Raw genomic sequence first — 21,615 nt, 5'->3', positions numbered from 1 at the left:
TTTCTGCCTGTAAACCTTTTTTCTGCCTTTAAAACCTTTTTTCTGCCTTTAAAACCTTTTTCCTGCCTTTAAACCTTTTTTCTGCCTATAAACCTTCTTTCTGCCTTTAAACCTTTTTTTCTGCCTTTAAACCTTTTTTCCTGCCTGTAAACCTTTTTTCTGCCTGTAAACCTTTTTTCTGCCTGTAAACCTTTTTTCTGACTGTCAACAATTTTTCTGCCTGTAAACATTTTTTCTGCCTGTAAACCTTTTCTTGGCCTGTAAACCTTTTTTTCTGCCTGTAAACCTTTTTTTCTGCCTGTAAACCTTTTTTCTGCCTGTAAACTGTTTTTCTGCCTGTAAACTTTTTCTTGGCCTGTAAACCTTTTTTCTGCCTGTAAACCTTTTCTTGGCCTGTAAACCTTTTTTTCTGCTTGTAAACCTTTTTTCTGCCTGTAAACCTTTTCTTGGCCTGTAAACCTTTTTTTCTGCCTGTAAACCTTTTCTTGGCCTGTAAACCTTTTTTCTGCCTGTAAACCTTTTTTCTGCCTGTAAACTTTTTCTTGGCCTGTAAACCTTTTTTCTGCCTGTAAACCTTTTCTTGGCCTGTAAACCTTTTTTCTGCCTGTAAACCTTTTCTTGGCCTGTAAACCTTTTTTCTGCCTGTAAACTTTTTCTTGGCCTGTAAACCTTTTTTCTGTCTTTAAACCTTTTTTCTGTCTTTAAACCTTTTTTTCTGCCTGTAAACCTTTTTTCTGCCTATAAACCTTTTTTCTGCCTGTAAACCTTTTTTCTGCCTGTAAACCTTTTCTTGGCCTGTAAACCTTTTCTTGGCCTGTAAACCTTTTTTCTGTCTTTAACCCTTTTTTCTGTCTTTAAACCTTTTTTTCTGCCTTTAAACCTTTTTTCTGCCTGTAAACCTTTTTTCTGTCTTTAAACCTTTTTTCTGCCTTTAAATCTTTTTTCTGCCTTTAAAACCTTTTTCCTGCCTTTAAACCTTTTTTCTGCCTATAAACCTTCTTTCTGCCTTTAAACCTTTTTTTCTGCCTTTAAACCTTTTTTCCTGCCTGTAAACCTTTTCTTGGCCTTTAAACCTTTTTTGCCTTTAAAACCTTTTTCCTGCCTGTAAACCTTTTTTCTGCCTGTAAACCTTTTTTCTGCCTGTAAACCTTTTCTTGGCCTGTAAACCTTTTTTTCTGCCTGTAAACCTTTTTTTCTGCCTGTAAACCTTTTTTCTGCCTGTAAACTGTTTTTCTGCCTGTAAACTTTTTCTTGGCCTGTAAACCTTTTTTCTGCCTGTAAACCTTTTCTTGGCCTGTAAACCTTTTTTTCTGCTTGTAAACCTTTTTTCTGCCTGTAAACCTTTTCTTGGCCTGTAAACCTTTTTTTCTGCCTGTAAACCTTTTCTTGGCCTGTAAACCTTTTTTCTGCCTGTAAACCTTTTTTCTGCCTGTAAACCTTTTTTTCTTGGCCTGTAAACCTTTTTTCTGCCTGTAAACCTTTTCTTGGCCTGTAAACCTTTTTTCTGCCTGTAAACCTTTTCTTGGCCTGTAAACCTTTTTTCTGCCTGTAAACCTTTTTTCTGCCTGTAAACTTTTTCTTGGCCTGTAAACCTTTTTTCTGTCTTTAAACCTTTTTTCTGCCTGTAAACCTTTTTTCTGCCTGTAAACCTTTTTTCTGCCTGTAAACCTTTTCTTGGCCTGTAAACCTTTTTTCTGTCTTTAAACCTTTTTTCTGTCTTTAAACCTTTTTTTCTGCCTTTAAACCTTTTTTCTGCCTGTAAACCTTTTTTCTGCCTTTAAATCTTTTTTCTGCCTTTAAACCTTTTTTTCTGTCTTTAAACCTTTTTTCTGCCTATAAACCTTCTTTCTGCCTTTAAACCTTTTCTTGGCCTGTAAACCTTTTTTTTCTGCCTGTAAACCTTTTCTTGGCCTGTAAACCTTTTTTCTGCCTGTAAACCTTTTTTCTGCCTATAAACCTTTTTTCTGCCTTTAAACCTTTTTTCTGCCTTTAAACCTTTTTTCTGCCTTTAAACCTTTTTTCTGCCTGTAAACCTTTTTTCTGCCTGTAAACTGTTTTTCTGCCTGTAAACTTTTTCTTGGCCTGTAAACCTTTTTTCTGCCTGTAAACCTTTTCTTGGCCTGTAAACCTTTTTTTCTGCTTGTAAACCTTTTTTCTGCCTGTAAACCTTTTCTTGGCCTGTAAACCTTTTTTTCTGCCTGTAAACCTTTTCTTGGCCTGTAAACCTTTTTTCTGCCTGTAAACCTTTTTTCTGCCTGTAAACCTTTTTTTCTGCCTGTAAACCTTTTCTTGGCCTGTAAACCTTTTCTTGGCCTGTAAACCTTTTTTCTGCCTGTAAACCTTTTCTTGGCCTGTAAACCTTTTTTCTGCCTGTAAACTTTTTCTTGGCCTGTAAACCTTTTCTTGGCCTTTAAAACCTTTTTACTGCCTTTAAACATTTTTTTGGCCTTTAAAACCTTTTTTCTGCCTTTAAACATTTTTTCTGCCTGTGAACCTTTTTTCTGCCTTTAAACCTTTTTTTCTGCCTGTAAACCTTTTCTTGGCCTTTAAAACCTTTTTTCTGCCTGTGAACATTTTTTTGGCCTTTAAACCTTTTTTCTGCCTTTAAACCTTTTTTCTGCCTGTAAACCTTTTCTTGGCCTATAAACCTTTTTTCTGCCTTTAAACCTTTTTTTCTGCCTGTAAACCTTTTCTTGGCCTTTAAAACCTTTTTTCTGCCTGTGAACATTTTTTTGGCCTTTAAACCTTTTTTCTGCCTTTAAACCTTTTTTCTGCCTGTAAACCTTTTCTTGGCCTGTAAACCTTTTTTCTGCCTGTAAACCTTTTTTTCTGCCTGTAAACCTTTTTTCTGACTGTCAACAGTTTTTCTGCCTGTAAACCTTTTTTCTGCCTATAAACCTTTTTTCTGCCTTTAAACCTTTTTTCTGCCTTTAAACCTTTTTTCTGCCTGTAAACCTTTTTCTGCCTGTAAACCTTTTTTCTGTCTTTAAACCTTTTTCCTGCCTTTAAACCTTTTTTCTGCCTGTAAACCTTTTTTCTGCCTGTAAACCTTTTTCCTGCCTTTAAACCTTTTTCCTGCCTTTAAACCTTTTTTCTGCCTGTAAACCTTTTTTCTGCCTTTAAACCTTTTTTTCTGCCTTTAAACCTTCTTTCTGCCTGTAAACCTTTTTTTCTGCCTGTAAACCCTTTTTTCTGCCTGTAAACCTTTTTTCGTGCCTGTAAACCTTTTCTTGGCCTTTAAACCTTTTTTCTGCCTTTAAACCTTTTCTTGGCCTTTAAAACCTTTTTTTCTTCCTGTAAACCTTTTTTCTGCCTGTAAACCTTTTTTTCTGCCTGTAAACCTTCTTTCTGCCTGTAAACCTTTTTTCTGCCTGTAAACCCTTTTTTCTGCCTTTAAACCTTTTTTCCTGCCTGTAAACCTTTTCTTGGCCTTTAAAACTTTTTTCTGCCTTTAAAACCTTTTATCTGCCTATAAACCTTTTTTCTGCCTTTAAACCTTTTTTCTGTCTTTAAACCTTTTCTTGGCCTGTAAACCTTTTTTCTGCCTGTAAACCTTTTTTTCTGCCTGTAAACCTTTTCTTGGCCTTTAAACCTTTTTTCTGCCTTTAAAACCTTTTTTGTGCCTGTAAACCTTTTTTCTGCCTGTAAACCTTTTTTCTGCCTGTAAACCTTTTTTCTGCCTTTAAACCTTTTTTCTGCCAGTAAACCTTTTCTTGGCCTTTAAAACCTTTTTTCTGCCTGTAAACCTTTTTTTCTGCCTGTAAACCTTTTTTCTGCCTGTAAACCTTTTCCTGGCCTTTAAAACCTTTTTTTCTGCCTGTAAACCTTTTTTTTTTGCCTGTAAACCTTTTTTTCTGACTGTAAACCTTTTTTCTGCCTTTAAAACTTTTTTCTGCCTGTAAAACTTTTTTCTGCCTGTAAAACTTTTTTTCTGCCAGTAAACCTTTTCTTGGCCTGTAAACCTTTTTTTCTGACTGTAAACCTTTTTTCTGCCTTTAAAACTTTTTTCTGCCTGTAAACCTTTTTTCTGCCTGTAAAACTTTTTTTCTGCCAGTAAACCTTTTCTTGGCCTTTAAAACCTTTTTTCTGCCTGTGAACATTTTTTTGGCCTTTAAACCTTTTTCCTGCCTTTAAACCTTTTTCCTGCCTTTAAACCTTTTTTCTGCCTGTAAACCTTTTTTCTGCCTTTAAACCTTTTTTTCTGCCTGTAAACCTTCTTTCTGCCTGTAAACCTTTTTTTCTGCCTGTAAACCCTTTTTTCTGCCTGTAAACCTTTTTTCGTGCCTGTAAACCTTTTCTTGGCCTTTAAACCTTTTTTCTGCCTTTAAACCTTTTCTTGGCCTTTAAAACCTTTTTTTCTTCCTGTAAACCTTTTTTCTGCCTGTAAACCTTTTTTTCTGCCTGTAAACCTTCTTTCTGCCTGTAAACCTTTTTTCTGCCTGTAAACCCTTTTTTCTGCCTTTAAACCTTTTTTCCTGCCTGTAAACCTTTTCTTGGCCTTTAAAACTTTTTTCTGCCTTTAAAACCTTTTATCTGCCTATAAACCTTTTTTCTGCCTTTAAACCTTTTTTCTGTCTTTAAACCTTTTCTTGGCCTGTAAACCTTTTTTCTGCCTGTAAACCTTTTTTTCTGCCTGTAAACCTTTTCTTGGCCTTTAAACCTTTTTTCTGCCTTTAAAACCTTTTTTGTGCCTGTAAACCTTTTTTGTGCCTGTAAACCTTTTTTCTGCCTGTAACCCTTTTTTCTGCCTTTAAACCTTTTTTCTGCCAGTAAACCTTTTCTTGGCCTTTAAAACCTTTTTTCTGCCTGTAAACCTTTTTTTCTGCCTGTAAACCTTTTTTCTGCCTGTAAACCTTTTCCTGGCCTTTAAAACCTTTTTTCTGCCTGTAAACCTTTTTTTTCTGCCTGTAAACCTTTTCCTGGCCTTTAAAACCTTTTTTTCTGCCTGTAAACCTTTTTTTTTTGCCTGTAAACCTTTTTTTCGGCTTTTAGAACTTTTTTTCTGCCTGTAAACCTTTTTTCTGCCTTTAAACCTTTTTTCTGCCTGTAAAACTTTTTTCTGCCAGTAAACCTTTTCTTGGCCTGTAAACCTTTTTTTCTGACTGTAAACCTTTTTTCTGCCTTTAAAACTTTTTTCTGCCTGTAAACCTTTTTTCTGCCTGTAAAACTTTTTTTCTGCCAGTAAACCTTTTCTTGGCCTGTAAACCTTTTTTTCTGACTGTAAACCTTTTTTCTGCCTTTAAACCTTTTTTTCTGCCTGTAAACCTTTTCTTGGCCTTTAAAACCTTTTTTCTGCCTGTGAACATTTTTTTGGCCTTTAAACCTTTTTTCTGCCTTTAAACCTTTTTTCTGCCTGTAAACCTTTTCTTGGCCTGTAAACCTTTTTTCTGCCTATAAACCTTTTTTTCTGCCTGTAAACCTTTTTTTCTGCCTGTAAACCTTTTTTCTGACTGTCAACAATTTTTCTGCCTGTAAACCTTTTTTCTGCCTGTAAACATTTTCTTGGCCTGTAAACCTTTTTTCTGCCTGTAAACCTTTTCTTGGCCTGTAAACCTTTTTTTCTGCCTGTAAACCTTTTCTTGGCCTGTAAACCTTTTTTCTGCCTGTAAACCTTTTCTTGGCCTGTAAACCTTTTTTCTGCCTGTAAACCTTTTCTTGGCCTGTAAACCTTTTTTCTGCCTGTAAACCTTTTCTTGGCCTGTAAACCTTTTTTTCTGCCTGTAAACCTTTTCTTGGCCTGTAAACCTTTTTTCTGCCTGTAAACCTTTTTTCTGCCTGTAAACCTTTTTTTCTGCCTGTAAACCTTTTCTTGGCCTGTAAACCTTTTTTTCTGCCTGTAAACCTTTTTTCTGCCTGTAAACCTTTTTTCTGCCTGTAAACCTTTTCTTGGCCTGTAAACCTTTTTTCTGCCTTAATGAGCCCAGCATGGCTTCAGATGAGATGTCCTGACTGATATTGGTGGTGTCAGCGGTCATCTCCAGTCTGATCTGATAATCTGGTTCGTCCTGATCAATCACAGCTCCGTTCATGACCCGTCTCTGCTCTGGATGTTTTGGTTTGAGTCGGACCGAGTCTCTGCTTCAGATTTAGGGTGTTTGGGTTTAGAGCGGGCCTGGCGGGTGTGAAGGTCTCTGACTCTCATCCAGCAGTCCTGATCAGATGCCCCTCCTTCATGGCTCAATGTGAGAGAAACCGAACCCCCCCCCCATCCATCCATCAGTCTGTGTTTTTAAGGTCTACCCTGACCCGCTCCAGGATTGATCCTGATTTAATCAACAATCAGTACGTGTCACACTACACCCGGTCTGTTTACAGAGACACACCAGGGTGTGAAACCACTAAAATCAAACACGCTTCACACCAACACTGTCTGATGGTGGTTGGTGTGGATCACGTTAACCCTATCCTAACCAAACTGACTTATAAAACCTCCAGACCTTCAGGTTGAAGATTTAGGAGGCTTTTATTGACCTTATAAAGTGAATATTAGCAGTGATACTCAACATGTGGCTCCTTTATGTCTTCATCTAAAAAGTTTCCCCCAGAAAGCCTTAGAAAGGGAAACTTTTTTGCCCTTTTCCCCCATTTTTTGCCACTTTTTACCTATTTAAGCCACCTTTTGCAATTAAGTACCACTTTTTCCTACTTTTTTGCTCATTTTTGTCATTTTTTTAACCACTTTTATGCCATTTTTGCCCCTTTTTACCACTTTTCACCCATTTCATCTATCTTATGCCACTGAATTCGACTTGTTTCCTCTTTTTTGCCCATTTTTTTAGTACTCTTGACTGCTTTTTGCCTATTTTAGTCACTTTTAACTCTTTTCTTTTTCTTTTTTTTTTGCCAGGGTGTTGCCACTTTTGGACCATTTTATGCCAACTGTAGCTCATTTTTTTTGTCACTTCTCACCCATTTTTGCTACTTTCTGACCCTTTTTCTACTTTACCTCCCCATGTTCACCTCTTTTGTTGCTTTATGACCATTTTTGCCACCTTTAACCTATTGTTATTGCTGCTTTAAGCTGTTTTTGCCGCTTTTCAGCGCTTAGGTTGTGGGTCTTGAAAAGGTATTTTTCATCAGTTTAGCTCTTTGGTTGAGTGACTCTGGTACAAAGCATAAAAAAGAAACACTTTGTAACTGGAATTTTGACACTTTTCAGGTTAAAGGAATAGTACACTGTCTGCGATCAGAATAATGCTGCATGCAATACTGTGATTTAATCTCATTTGCGATTAATTGCCCAGCCCTAGTAGAGGCGTGGTTTTCTTCCAGTGTTCATAGGAGGAATCACACCTGTCCACAGCTGTCAGGGACCACAGCAAAACCAGAGACCGTCCCTGATTGTGTGGTAGACTGTCCTTTTACTGAGTGTAACAGAAGGGAAGGAGCTCTCAGATAACGGCTCAGGACTCCGCATTCATGTGTGCTGTAAACAAAGAAGCTTTTATAAATCTGATATCAGAGGGGCCAGGGGCCACGTGGGCTCCTGAAGGACACGGCGTGACTGAGAGGGTTTTATAGAAATGTTTGTGAGAAGAACAGAGCCTCAGAGAAGACACGGCTGAGAGCTAAAACAGGAACTTTTATTATCTAATCTCCTCGGGAGATGATCTATAGTGATTAAACTGGCGATAATAAAACAGCCCCCCCCCCCCACATTAAGAGAAAACAGCACTAAGTTTGTTGGAGAGGATTTAGACGACAGCAGGAGCAGGTTTTCTCCGTCCCAGTGTTTTTAGGAAAATAAGCGGCTCAGATGGTGGATTTGTTTTGAAGGAAAGAGCTGGATGCAGAGTTCAGAGTGAGCACCGCAGCGCTCTGGGAAACGCTTTGAGTCCAGAATAGATGCTCTAACATCTGCTCAAACCAGGGTCCAGACCACATCCAGAACCCTGCAGGACTTGGACCTGTCATTATGGACGCGGTCGGGTATTTAAAGCAGCAGCAGCCGAGCACTGTGATCTGGATCTGACCTCTGTGGTGGAGCTCCAGTCCTGTTTTCCTCCAGATTTGCAGCTTTTATTTTCAGGTCTTTCCTGTTTTATGGTGCTGTGTAGATTTCCTTGGTTATATAACAAGGACAGGAAGCAGACCGCTGGACTACATCAGTCCTTTTAGTCTGGATGATGCGTGCACGCAGGTCTGTAGGCAGCTACTGCACAGAAAAGTTCCAGCTCATCTCAGAGGACTATTGTAATCCCAGCCAGAGTTTATGCATGGTGGTTCAGTGGTTTCTGCTGTCACCTCACATGAAGAAGGGTCCTGGTTTGATCCCCATCAGATGGGGCCTGTCTGTGGAGTCCTCAGGTCTTTGTTTTTCATCACCAGAGAACTGGATCTGGTTCCAACTGGCACCAACTGCTTACTGGTCCAGGAAAAAAAGACTTCTGGATTGCCTTTATTCTTGACCTGGACTTGAAAATGAGTACTAAATTTCTGACCTGGCTCACAGTCCTGTTTGGACATCAATAATCCTGTTTATCATCTCAGCTCGGCTGATTGGCTAGAGACCCTCGGTGTGGGTCAGCTGTCTCTCCACAGGATGTGACATCACTGAGACATACAAACAACCAACCCTCCACAGAAACGGCACTATGGCTCGACCCTCGATCAGTCCTGGTGACTCGTGCGGAGAGTCCGTCTGTCCCCTCAGTATCAGGGCCAGGTCAGACCCCCCTCCCCATACGTAGACCACAGTCCTGATGGCCCCTCTCTCAGCCATGCTGTTGCCTCTGAGGTCTGAGTCTATTTTTAGCTCTGCTCCCTGTTAGAGACAGACGCTGGGACAGATGGTCCACTTTAAAGAGGGAACTGGTTTCTCTGGTGGTGGTTCAGCAGAAAGGTTAGGACCTGCAGGTATCTATGGTTATTATTCTGTGTCGGCGTCCTCTGTCCTCGCCTCTAACCCTTTAACTAAGCCACAGAGACAAGCTGACGGGGTAAAAACAGCTTCAGTGGTTTTCCCCTCAGCATACTAGTCCAGGAATCCTCCTTGATTCTGTCTCTGATCCTCGCTCACACCCACACAGCTGGGACAGGCTCTTCATAGTCAGTCTACTAAAACGCTGAGATGAGACTGGACAGATTTATCTACAGTCTGCTGTCCTGACTCTCTTCCTTTTAATTCAGGGGGTCCAAACTTTTTCCACTGAGGGCCACACACAGAAATACCTGAGGATGTCGGGGCCGCCCTAGTATCCACAGGGTGAGGAACATGAACGTTTGTAGAACCAAGAAAACAAGATCTTAGTATTTTGGTGCTAATATTTCTAACATGTACAGTTTAGTCAGAAAAAAACACATCCTTAACTTCTTCCTGTCTGGATGTTTGTTTACAGAGTTAGCACGGTAGCCCCGCCTACCATACAGTCAAGCACAAGCTCATGATCAAATGTGGGCCAGGTCTCGTTCTTACTTCTAGACAAAAGTAGACCTCGGGCTGCATTTGGCCCCCAGGCCATAGTTTGGACACCCTCAGTTTTCTTCTTCTCAGTTTTCAGCTGTTTTTCCCACAGAGGCTCCTCTCATTGGCTTAGATATTCATCATCTCAGTCCATCACCACCCGGGTCAGACGGGACTGTCAGAAGCGGTCTCAGTCCTGGTTTCAGTTTTTACATCCATCCCAGAGCTCAGAGTTTTACTCCCTGTAGGACCCAGATCTTGGGTCTAAGTGGTCACGGAGATCAGCCAGGAGGTTTGTGGTGGTGAGAAAAGGGGCCCAGAGTTTCTGGGGCAGTTCATGATGTGGGTCTGGAAGGAGTCCATGAGCAGGAACCCTCCTGGTTTATAGAAAACAGAGAAAAACGCGGGTCCCTCCTCTGCTTATATAACTGCTGTAATAACTGTGTCACAGAGGAGCTCTTACCTAACCCTGGCCTATTTGGATCCATGAGAAGACCCCCCTTTGACCTCCAAGACCAGAGACTCTCTCTCCTCGGCTTAGAGGCCTCCAGAGTCCAGCAGGAGGCCTTTTTTAACATCAATTGTTTCATCCATTCTTCATTTTTACATCATGTTGACATCCTCAAACAGAGACCAGGGTTCACTAAAACCTGAGCAGAACTAGACTAAAGCTCTGTGAGGGACCGTGGGCAGACGCCATCGGACTCTCTGACGGCGTTTTCATGATAATCTGTTGTAAAGATGCCTGCATGTAGGATGAAAACATCTCTCTAACTGGTCCTGCCTCTCTCCGTCCAGGTGTACAGGAAAGCCGTGGGTCAGATGAGTCAGGGTCTGATCCGGAGGCTGACCGTGCTCAGTCAGTACGAGGAGGCACTGGTCAAGATCAACGCCACGGCGGCTGAGAGACTGTCGGCGCTGAAGGCGAAGCCTCAGGCGACCATCCAGAGAGACGTGCTGTCCATCTGCAACGACCCGTTCACCGTGGCCCAGCAGCTCACGCACATAGAGCTGGTGAGGAGATCTGGACTTTATTCCCTCCTAGAACAGCTGTGACTCAGACCAGACCAGGATGTAGAAGGTGGTCTAAGGAACAGAGGTCCTGCAGGGACTCCAGAGAGTTTCTACAGGGTTAGAGATCTTAAATCTGCTGTTGATCTGATGGAAACTCAACCTCAGACCCCCACAGCACTGATTTATTTAGTTTGGAGTTGTTAATGCAGTCCTAAGTGGGGTCTTAGACCCTCTAATCCAGATCAGGTGTGGATCCAGAGAGCTGATTTTGTCTTTCCCCCCTCTCAGGAGAGACTGAGCTACATCGGACCAGAGGAATTTGTCCAGGCGTTCGTCCAGAAAGACCCTCTGGATAACGATAAGGTAACGTTCCTGTTTAAGAGCTTATGTAATCTGGATTTGGCTGTAATCCAGCTCCAGGCCTGAGTCTGTCTCGGTACGGTTTGGGTTAGACTCAGGCGGCCCACTTTCTCCAGTTTACACAACAGACAGACCTGCTGGGGTCAGAGCAGGGCCAGGCCAGCTGTTCCAGTCTAACACTGATCACAGAGTCCTATCCTCCAGAGTCTGGATGTGGATCAGTCCTTCATGTCTGAGCCTCATCTCTTAGCAACCGCTGCAGCAGCGTTTGTTTTGGAAAGGGTGTGCCTGGCGTGGCGGTGGGCTTCATTTGTCTGCCGCTCCGCTGCCAGGCAACAGCCCCGTTTCTGGAGCTGAGGTGAGCGGGGGGTTAAGGCGGCTTTTGTACCTCAGGCCGGACCGCTTCAGACCCCCAAAGAGCCACGAGGAAAAATGTTTCAAAGGCAAACATTGGGGAGCATGAATTTCATTCTGAACCCACCTATCCCAGTTCATCCCAGCTCTCCTGTTGTTTAGATCAGATTTAGATTGAGGATCTGGTCTCAGATCTGGTCTCTGATTGTTTGATGTTAAATGAACATCTTTACTCAGGTCTTTACAGTTCTTTAGAAAATACCTCATCATCTCATGATTCCCATTAGGAGTCCCTCTGCAGACTCAGTCCCTTTGCAGACTCTGTACCTCTGCAGGGATGGGGGTGGGGGCCTGGGGGTCTGAGTGTGGTCAGGCCTAAGGAATGTGTGGAATCAGATCAAGAGGAGGGGACACAAAGAAGCAGCATGCATAATGAGAACATTATGGCCACCTTATTGAGCTCCAAGATTCAGAGAGGCTGCGTGTGATTGGTCCGTTTCCTTTATTCTGGTCACTGGAGCAGAGAAATAGTAAAAATATTCGATTCTGTTTCTAACTGTGTGAGATCCTAAAGTCTGTCCTGGTCTCTGCTGCAGAGCTGCTTCAGTGACCACAAGAAGGCCAGCAACCTGGAGGCCTACGTGGAATGGTTCAACCGCCTCAGCTACCTGGTGGCCACGGAAATCTGCATGGTGAGTGGGAGGAGGGGGGAGGTGGGGGGCAACAGGGAGGAGGGGAGGGGAGCAACAAGGGGGAGGGGAGGGGAGCAACAAGGAGGAGGGGAGGGGAGCAACAGGGAGGAGGGGGCATTGGGGAGGAGGGGGCAACAGGGCGGAGGGGAGGGGAGCAACAAGGGGGAGGGGAGGGGAGCAACAGGGAGGAGGGGAGGAGCAACAAGGGGAGGAGGGGAGCAACAGGGAGGAGGAGGGGAGCAACAAGGGGAGGAGGGAGCAACAAGGAGGAGGGGAGGAGCAACAGGGAGGAGGGGGCATTGGGGAGGAGGGGGCAACAGGGCGGAGGGGAGGGGAGCAACAAGGGGGAGGGGAGGGGAGCAACAGGGAGGAGGGGGCAATGGGGAGGAGGGGAGCAACGGGGTGGAGGGGGCAACAGGGAGGAGGGGAGCAACGGGGAGGAGGGGGGCAACAGGGAGGAGGGGAGCAACGGGGTGGGGGCAATGAGCGTGATGGAGATCTACTAGAGTAACAGACCACAGAGGCCAGGGTTTGGGTAGTACCTCGTGTTTAGTTCGGGTTTGGTTCTTTTTTACAGTGTGGGAGTTTGTGGTCCTGATTGTGGATTTTCAGGGTTGCTTCTGTGGGATAATGCACGCCATTTTTTTAACTTCCTGTTTGTTTCCAGCCCGTGAAGAAGAAGCATCGAGCTCGGGTCATCGAGTTCTTCATCGACGTGGCTCGAGAGTGCTTCAACATCGGAAACTTCAACTCCCTCATGGCCATCATATGTGAGTCTATCTTCTTCATTCTTTCTCAGCAAGAACAGGAAATGTACGGTGGCCAGGAAGGAAGATTTAAAAATGTCTGCACTGACAGAAACCATAACCAAACGGCCTCATAGCAGAGGTCTTCTGAGGGACAGTTTCTCACAAGGAAACGCTGGAGGCTCTAACCACGTTCTGACGTGTGGCGGCCTCGCAGTGAAATTATTGATCCTAATAGTGGACTCTAGATGATTCTCTGGCTCTGTCCAAAGGACTTCATTCTGTCCCAGAGTCCTGGTTTTACTTCGTTCTGTCCCAGAGTCCTGGTTTTAGTTTGTTCTGTCCCAGAGTCCTGGTTTTACTTCGTTCTGTCCCAGAGTCCTGGTTTTACTTCGTTGTGTCTCAGAGTCCTGGTTTTACTTCGTTCTGTCTCAGAGTCCTGGTTTTACTTCGTTCTGTCTCAGAGTCCTGGTTTTACTTCGTTCTGTCTCAGAGTCCTGGTTTTACTTCGTTCTGTCTCAGAGTCCTGGTTTTACTTCGTTCTGTCCCAGAGTCCTGGTTTTACTTCTGTCTCAGAGTCCTGGTTTTGCCGTTCTGTCTCAGAGTCCTGGTTTTGCCGTTCGGTCCCAGAGTCCTGGTTTTACTTCGTTGTGTCTCAGAGTCCTGGTTTTACTTCGTTCTGTCTCAGAGTCCTGGTTTTACTTCGTTCTGTCTCAGAGTCCTGGTTCTACTTCGTTCTGTCTCAGAGTCCTGGTTTTACTTCGTTCTGTCTCAGAGTCCTGGTTTTACTTCGTTCTGTCTCAGAGTCCTGGTTTTACTTCGTTCTGTCTCAGAGTCCTGGTTTTACTTCGTTCTGTCTCAGAGTCCTGGTTTTACTTCGTTCTGTCTCAGAGATGTCCCAGGATGCTCAGGGGTGACGGCATCTGCTAGTCCTCTCTGAACAAACATGGAGGCAGATGGTGAGCACTGACTGGAGAGAGTGAGGGGGAGGGGAGGAGGAGGAGGAGGAGGAGGAGGAGGGCGGCGGTCAGAGAGAGAGAGAGAGAGGAGTCTGGATATTTGAGGGCCAGCTGGTCTCTGTCCCTCTCCAGAGACAAACGCTGGGGGCTAACCTCCTCTCCTGGAACAGGCCTGGAGGAAACCCCAGGGTTCCTGTGTTTCAGTGCTTCATTATCACTAATTACCTAGAGCTAATATCCTCCTGACCTTTGACCCCTTATCTCAGTCTCAGAGGTAGCCCTTGTTTTAGAGCGTTGTGTTTTTTCTGTCCTCTCTGTCGAGCTCAGACTAGATCTGAATCTTTGACCTCAGTTCGTCTCCTCACTCTGATTGGCCCATCATGAGTGTGACAGACATAAAGTCATCCAATCACCTTGAGAGGATTTATTAAAGGGTCCTGCCCTCCATGGACTCTTTCTATGGGAGGTTTCTCAGGTGGATCCATGGATCTGAACCGGTCTATGTGGGTCAGGGTTTACAGCAACATCACCATGTTATCAGGATCAGCAGATCTGATCACTGTTGGTATTTACAGCTGATAAACCAGCGGTATTAAAAATAAACCAGCTTTAAAAACCTGAAAATGTTTGACTGTAAGGCCATGGTCACAGCCAGCAGTGGTGCTTCAGTGTTTCTACATCAGTGGGAATGTTTCAGTTCTTCAGATATCAGTCATTTAACACCAACTATCCTGGTTTAGAGGCTAAATGACCTCTAACACCAGGAGTTTAGGGAGAAGAAGCTCTGAAATCCTGCTCTGATAGCAGCCACATCATGGAGGGAGAAGTGTTGATTTAAACACTAAGACGAAGAGGAAGACAATGAAGAGGAGCGAGGTCAGCTCATATGTGAAGGTTGATATTTCTGTGACCAGAGCTGTGGTTATCGTGGTCTCTGTGCTCTGACGGTGACCCCTGGTTGTCTGAGCCTCCATGGAGGACTACCATATGGGAAGCAGAGCTCTGGAGGGGAAGCGAAGCGTGTGTTAACTCCTTTGTTCCTGTGGCCATTGGGGGGGGCTGCTTCGGTGGGAAACATGCCATGTGTTAGATCAGAGATATTTGGGGTCTCTCTGACGTCTTTGTCCCGCTTCTGTCTCCGTCCTGCAGCTGGGATGAACATGAGTCCTGTGTCCCGGCTGAAGAAGACGTGGAGTAAAGTCAAAACGGCCAAGTTTGACATCCTAGAGGTGAGAGTCTGAAGAACCAGAAATAAACCCTCGTAGCTGTCCATCCTGTTCAACTTGAATCTTTGTACCTGTCAGGTCTTTATCTTTATCGTCTGATTATTTCTAGACCTTAGCCTTAGGAGGAAACAGGATAAATCTGCATCCTGACACCAGTCCGCCTTCTGAACAGTCAATCCAGGGTTGACTAGAATCACCACATGGTCAAAGATCCATTCAAGTTCCATTTTAATGTGAATATTTATTAGCAGAGCGGTCCTGCATGTTAGAATAGAAGATCTTTGTCTGCAGGAATCATTGAAACCATCCTCATCAACCATGTTTAGACTCTTCCAACAGTCATTTAATTATAAAGAGAAAAATGATGTGAAAAGTTTAAATCTCTGAAGACACAGATCAGATCGACATGGCAGTCAGAATGATCACGGCTCATTATCTCTCCGTAATTGATCAGTCTCAGTATTGATCCTAGACTCTGGGTTCTTCATCATTAACCTTTATTCACTGGGACTCAGTGTGACCACCAGGTAGAAAACATCAGACAGTATTTTCTCCTCTTAAACTCAGACTAACTGACTTCCTGTTTGGATCCAGAGTTGCTTTTGTTTTGTATTTTCTCCTGTTTTAAACTAAGACTGACTTCCTGATGTTGTGGATTATTGTTTTAAAATACTGTCCTCATGTCTGCTCTGTTATTTCATTCTAACTCCCTGGTTTTAATCTGGGTCTAGACAGTCAGACCGGTCTCTGTTTGCAGTAGAGAGATCAGGTCTAAGAGTGTCCATGGTTTTGTGGTGGTCCTCTGGGATGAAGTGGGATATAAGCTGATCATGGAGTCTGGATCTTCCTCTTCGTAGTCTCTCCTCATCTCTCTGGAGTTCTTCCTCTCTGTCAGCCTCCTCCTCATCCTCTCTCCCCTCTCCTCATCTCCTGGTTCCCTCTTCTCTCGCTGTGAGCGTTGTCTAAGTCAGGTTTTCCTGCGAGTCTGTTTGTTCTGATGAAAGGTTCCCTAAGGTCACAGGTGTCACATACTTCCCCGTTATGTGGTCACATGACCCTCAGGACGATGCTGAAAGACCTTAAAGTTACAACAACCAACGGTTAAAGTTTGTTTACAACAAGTTAGAATAGAGGAAGAGACTGTTGCATCATCTGTTCTTCTGTTTTCTTTCTCTATGCAAGCATCCTGTTATTTAGATTTTATAGAATGTCCCAGCTTTGTTGGTTCAAAGGTCAAAGATCAGCTTGATTAATAAATGAATGTAGAATAATCCAGAGATGTTTGAACACTGAGACAGTTTGTCTCTCCTCTCTTGATGAAGTCAGTGATGCTAATCTAAGTCTTCTGTCCCCCCAGCATCAAATGGATCCTTCCAGTAACTTCTACAACTACAGGACGGCTCTGAGAGGAGCCACACAGAGATCCATCACCGCCAACAGCAGCAGAGAGAAGGTCAGGAACCAGGAACACGTCCTCCTTAGTCCTTTTAATCCCTCAGAAACAGTTCCTAATGATCTTCTTCAGATGGTTTTGTCTCTAACGGGGGTGGAGACTGAGTCCGGGGTAATTTTTTTAAAAATTCTCAGGAATAAATAGCATTTCAGCTGAACATCAGTACCGTTATTTTATTCTGCTGCAAAAATTCACATGTTCTTTAAAGGGTTAACATCACCTCAAGATGTGAAGCTTGAGTCTATAAAGGAGGAGGCTGGGGTGGAGGAGGTGGAGCTTTAGTCTATAAAGGAGGAGGCTGGGGTGGAGGAGGTGAAGGTGTAGTCTTTAAAGGAGGAGGCTGGGTGGAGGAGGTGAAGGTGTAGTCTATAAAGGAGGAGGCTGGGGTGGAGGAGGTGAGGGTTTTTTCTATAAAGGAGGAGGCTGGGGTGGAGGAGGTGGAGCTTTAGTCTATAAAGGAGGAGGCTGGGGTGGAGGAGGTGAAGGTTTAGTCTATAAAGGAGGAGGCTGGGGTGGAGGAGGTGAAGGTTTAGTCCATAGAGGAGGAGGCTGGGGTGGAGGAGGTGCAGGTTTAGTCTATAAAGGAGGAGGCTGGGGTGGAGGAGGTGGAGCTTTAGTCCATAAAGGAGGAGGCTGGGGTGGAGGAGGTGAAGGTTTAGTCTATAAAGGAGGAGGCTGGGGTGGAGGAGGTGAAGGTTTAGTCTATAAAGGAGGAGGCTGGGGTGGAGGAGGTGAAAGTTTAGTCTATAGAGGAGGAGGCTGGGGTGGAGGAGGTGAAGCTTTAGTCTATAAAGGAGGAGGCTGGGGTGGAGGAGGTGAAGGTTTAGTCTAAAAAGGTGGAGGCTGGGGTGGAGGAGGTGAAGGTTTAGTCTATAAAGAAGGAGGCTGGGGTGGAGGAGGTGAAGGTTTAGTCTATAAAGGAGGAGGCTGGGGTGGAGGAGGTGAAGGTTTAGTCTATAAAGGAGGAGGCTGGGGTGGAGGAGGTGAAGGTTTAGTCTAAAAAGGAGGAGGCTGGGGTGGAGGAGGTGAAGGTTTAGTCTATAAAGGAGGAGGCTGGGGTGGAGGAGGTGGAGCTTTAGTCCATAAAGGAGGAGGCTGGGGTGGAGGAGGTGGAGCTTTAGTCTATAAAGGAGGAGGCTGGGGTGGAGGAGGTGAAGGTGTAGTCTATAAAGGAGGAGGCTGGGGTGGAGGAGGTGGAGCTTTAGTCTATAAAGGAGGAGGCTGGGGTGGAGGAGGTGAAGGTGTAGTCTTTAAAGGAGGAGGCTGGGGTGGAGGAGGTGAGGCTTTAGTCTATAAAGAAGGAGGCTGGGGTGGAGGAGGTGAAGGTGTAGTCTATAAAGGAGGAGGCTGGGGTGGAGGAGGTGGAGCTTTAGTCTTTAAAGGAGGAGGCTGGGTGGAGGAGGTGAAGGTTTTTTCTATAAAGGAGGAGGCTGGGGTGGAGGAGGTGGAGCTTTAGTCTATAAAGGAGGAGGCTGGGGTGGAGGAGGTGGAGATTTAGTCTATATAGGAGGAGGCTGGGGAGGAGGAGGTGAAGATTTAGTCTATATAGGAGGAGGCTGGGTTGGAGGAGGTGGAGATTTAGTCTATAAAGGAGGAGGCTGGGGTGGAGGAGGTGGAGATTTAGTCTATATAGGAGGAGGCTGGGGTGGAGGAGGTGGAGATTTAGTCTATAAAGGAGGAGGCTGGGGTGGAGGAGGTGGAGATTTAGTCTATAGAGGAGGAGGCTGGGGTGGAGGAGGTGGAGATTTAGTCTATATAGGAGGAGGCTGGGGTGGAGGAGGTGAAGTATGTTTTATTTAATTTTTCCCCTGTTTTTAGAGAACGAGCTGTGATTGGCTGTTGGAGCAGCGAGGTGATAACCTTGATCAGCTGATCACGACTTGGCGAGTGAATTTGTGTGATGCATGGATTCATGCTAAGCTGCATTTGATTGGTTGAACATTTTTGAGAAATTAGTTCAGAGATTCCTGTAGGGAGGTGTTGGTGAGTCCTGATCCTGACCAGTTGAGATCCCCTATTCTAGGAAACCCGTGTGGCGAGGGTCAGCATGCTGGACTAGTTGCATTGTCTTCCTCTCGGCAGGCGGACTGAGAATCATCCAGAAGCTTCTGTTTGTATGGGAGTGAAGGTGCATGTCTGTTCTGTAGATGTTCAAATGTCATCTCTCTGACAGCTGCAGGAATTAAACTGACCCCCGTTCTTCAGAGTAAACCTCCTGACCGCCTTAACCGCTCTGACCGCCGCGTTTGTGACGCACGCTCAGCTGACTCCAGTTACATAAAAAGTTCAGATGTTTATCTCCTCGTCTTTTTCAGTCTGCATGTTCTGAAGTCAGAGGACAGGAAGTCAGAGCAGAAAAAAACAGAGCGGCCCCTCGCTGTGTTCCCATCGAGTGTTTACAGCAGCAGTAAACACACACGGGGGGGGGGGGGGGGGTGTTACATAACAGCGGCGACCAGAGGGGACTCAGAGGTTGAGGAAGAACTGGGTCAAGACAAGAGGAGGGTCTGGGTTTCCTCCTCATCTGACACGATGTTTTCTTCTCAGAGGGAGGAGAAAAACAACATGGCCGCCTGCCAGATCACATCGTGTTCCTGCTCTGCTCTGAGCTCGTGGTCGGCCACATGTTGGCGGTTAGCCTCTCCTCGTACATCACATGTTAAATCAGAGCGTTTCTGATGACCATGGTGTTCTGTCAGGGAGAGAAAACAAAAACAGAGGATTCTGGGGGATGAGTCTGGTATGTTCTCGCCCTCCTGACCTCAGAGAGGGGAGGGAATCGACCCGTGACTCCAGGAGACCGCCAACAACCGTCTCAGTCTAATATTTAGTCCTCAGAGAGGAGAGAGAGTCTTTTTTTAAAGGTTTTCTCAGATATTTAGGATGAACACTTAGAGAAGCTCCAGCTAACCACCTAATATTCACGTTTTTCCTCATTTGTTCTAAAATATTTGGCGTTAGTCTCTGTTGAATACTCCATAAAGCTGCCTGTGGTCACTCTGCATGTGGGAGACGTGTGCATACATGCATCTCCTCAAAAACAGCTTCCTGTCCCCTTACAGGACTTGGTCTGCAGATTTCCTGGTCTCAGGTTTCACTCACTGACAGCAGGAGATGCTCATGTGCAGACTTCCTTTCACAGAGAAGCTCATTTCTTCAGCTCCTCTCCATCATGAATGTTTGATTCTCTGAGAGGAACATGGCGATGTTACCCAGGTCACTGTGTCAGAAATCTTTGGAACAGCAGGGTTTCTTTATCAGCCGTGGACAGAGATGCATGCAGAACATTTCCAGGTTCTCTTTGTTGGTTTAGTGGAGGAAATGGCTGTGCAGCGTGACTGAATTTTCCTAGAGTTTAGAGCGTTGTCTCCGTGTTTCTCTCCGTCCATACGCATTAGTGCCAGACGGGCAGTGACCTGGATCAGAGCGGTCGGTAGAGCTGAATTATTGAGTGGACTTTGAAGGGGAATTTCTGTTTTTGAATTCTCATTTCTGTTCTGTGAAGCTGATCTTAGCTCATATTTTGAAGGAGTTAGATATTAAATAGACTGGCTGTGAGCCTGGTCCTGTCAGGTTATCAATACTCGTCTACTCCATGCAGCTGCAGGCTTGCAGCAGACAGCAGGGGGAGTGTTTTGATGAAAACGTCTTTGATCAGAGCAGAAGAGGCTTTCTTTTCACCTCTCTCCTCCTTCGTGCCTATTTTAACTCCTCCCCTTAAATAGATACACCTGTAAAGTCAGCACACCTGACTGAATCCTGCAGAAACTGAACTCTTCTAAAAGTGTGACTCCTGCAGAAACCCCCTCTCCTCCTCTTAACCCCCGTCTCTGTGTCGTCCTGCAGATCGTCGTGCCCTTCTTCAGCCTGCTCATAAAGGATCTCTACTTCCTGAACGAAGGCTGCGTGAACCGGCTGCAGAGCGGACACATCAACTTTGAGGTACGCTGGATTTAGACAGCAGAGGGAGTTTCCCTGATGACCACAGCTCTGTGTGTTTACGGCACATGGTAACAGATTCAGTCGTTTGTTTCCACTTCTCTACAGAGAAAGAAGAAGTCAGAGTGTTTCTAGGGAACAAACAGACGGGTGGATATTTCCACTGCTGTTAGCTCCCAGTTTGGCTGAAATAGGGGCTATTTTAAGAGTCTTTCTATCCTGGGAACCTCTGCTGGTTCTCTCGGTCATTGAGAACTTTCTACGACTGCAGTCAGCGGTTTCCAGTCACCTACCAGTAAAACGCCCGTAAATATTCCTCTTTTCTGTTCTTTTTGTCTGATTTCAGAAATTCTGGGAGCTGGCCAAACAAGTGAGCGAGTTCATGACGTGGAAGAAGGTGGAGTGTCCGTTTGAGAAAGACCGTAAGATCCTTCAGTACCTGCTGACGGCGCCGGCGTTCACTGAAGACGGTATGTTCATGTTTTACATGTTAACAGCAGAAACTTGTGACGTGTCCTTCCTCCTGATTAAATAGAGCCAACCTCAGACAGCAGCAGGACTTCCTGTTACCACTGAAACCTGAATACTGATAAAAACCCTCCGTGCTCTCAGAGCAGATCTGTCAGTGCCTCTTATCACCTCACACAGACGCAGGGGATTCTGGGAAATCCTATTGGCACTGAAGTGCACACACTGAGCTGACCAATCAGAGTGAAGTAGTGCCATCTGGGAGAGGGGTGTGAGTGAAGTTGAATTTTTGATCTTTAAAGGTACAATGTGTAGAATTTGGCCGAACAGAAACGGTGTAAATGTGATATAATGTTTATATATCTGTGTGAAGGATGTTAAAATCAGTGCACAATCATCCCCTTTAAACTTTCCTTTTCTTTTTTACAAAATTAGAAAAAAGCTTTTTAAATTTACATTACCGCGGGTCGCCCTCACGGAGGCTGCCATATTGAACCGCCATGTTGTCTACGGCAACGTTTTGGGGACAGAAAGAGCGAAACGCGATTTTTAAATACGAACCTGCCCGCTGGTCCTGAAAGCTACCTGGAAGGCAGGTGGAGAAGAAGACTGACCTATAACCTATAAAAGTTATGGTTACAAATATGAATGAATGAACCCTCACCTCGTCACTGCTGTAAATGATGTCCGGCTCACCATCCTTTTTGGTCGTCACAGGCTCTCGCCGCCTAGTGATGTGACGTTGTGGTAACAGATCGGCTCATTCTAAAATCTGAACGCTAGATGTCGCTAAAACGCCAAATTCTACACACTGGCCCTTTAATAAGGAGAGTAGATGAGTCAATGTCTACAGCAGCGGTCTACTACTCCTCCTCTTCCTCCTCTTCCTCTTCCTCTTCCTCATCCTCCTCCTCCTTGTCCTCCTCCTCTTCCTCCTCCTCTTCCTCATCCTCCTCCTCCTCCTCTTCCTCATCCTCCTCCTCCTCCTCCTTCTCCTCCTC

At 44.8% G+C, this 21,615-nt stretch overlaps 1 protein-coding gene across 2 annotated transcripts in view; it reads left to right on the top strand.

Annotated features, from left to right (window-relative positions):
- The window catches only part of rasgef1ba (RasGEF domain family, member 1Ba), a 46,280-nt gene that overhangs the window by 13,024 nt on the left and 11,641 nt on the right, over positions 1-21,615 (top strand). Inside the window, exons 5-12 of one of the 2 annotated variants that reach the window (XM_041787489.1) lie at positions 10,202-10,417; positions 10,706-10,780; positions 11,728-11,823; positions 12,491-12,593; positions 14,678-14,757; positions 16,112-16,207; positions 20,054-20,149; positions 20,493-20,616. In XM_041787489.1, the coding sequence (XP_041643423.1) occupies positions 10,202-10,417; positions 10,706-10,780; positions 11,728-11,823; positions 12,491-12,593; positions 14,678-14,757; positions 16,112-16,207; positions 20,054-20,149; positions 20,493-20,616 (886 nt within the window). Of the gene's footprint in view, positions 1-10,201; positions 10,418-10,705; positions 10,781-11,727; positions 11,824-12,490; positions 12,594-14,677; positions 14,758-16,111; positions 16,319-20,053; positions 20,150-20,492; positions 20,617-21,615 lie in introns of both variants that reach the window. The other variant, XM_041787488.1, reaches the window with a different exon arrangement.

The sequence above is a fragment of the Cheilinus undulatus genome, linkage group 5 (assembly GCF_018320785.1).
Source record: "Cheilinus undulatus linkage group 5, ASM1832078v1, whole genome shotgun sequence".
In the NCBI taxonomy this organism is placed as follows: domain Eukaryota; kingdom Metazoa; phylum Chordata; class Actinopteri; order Labriformes; family Labridae; genus Cheilinus; species Cheilinus undulatus.
This window is presented reverse-complemented; position numbering and strand designations above follow the sequence as displayed.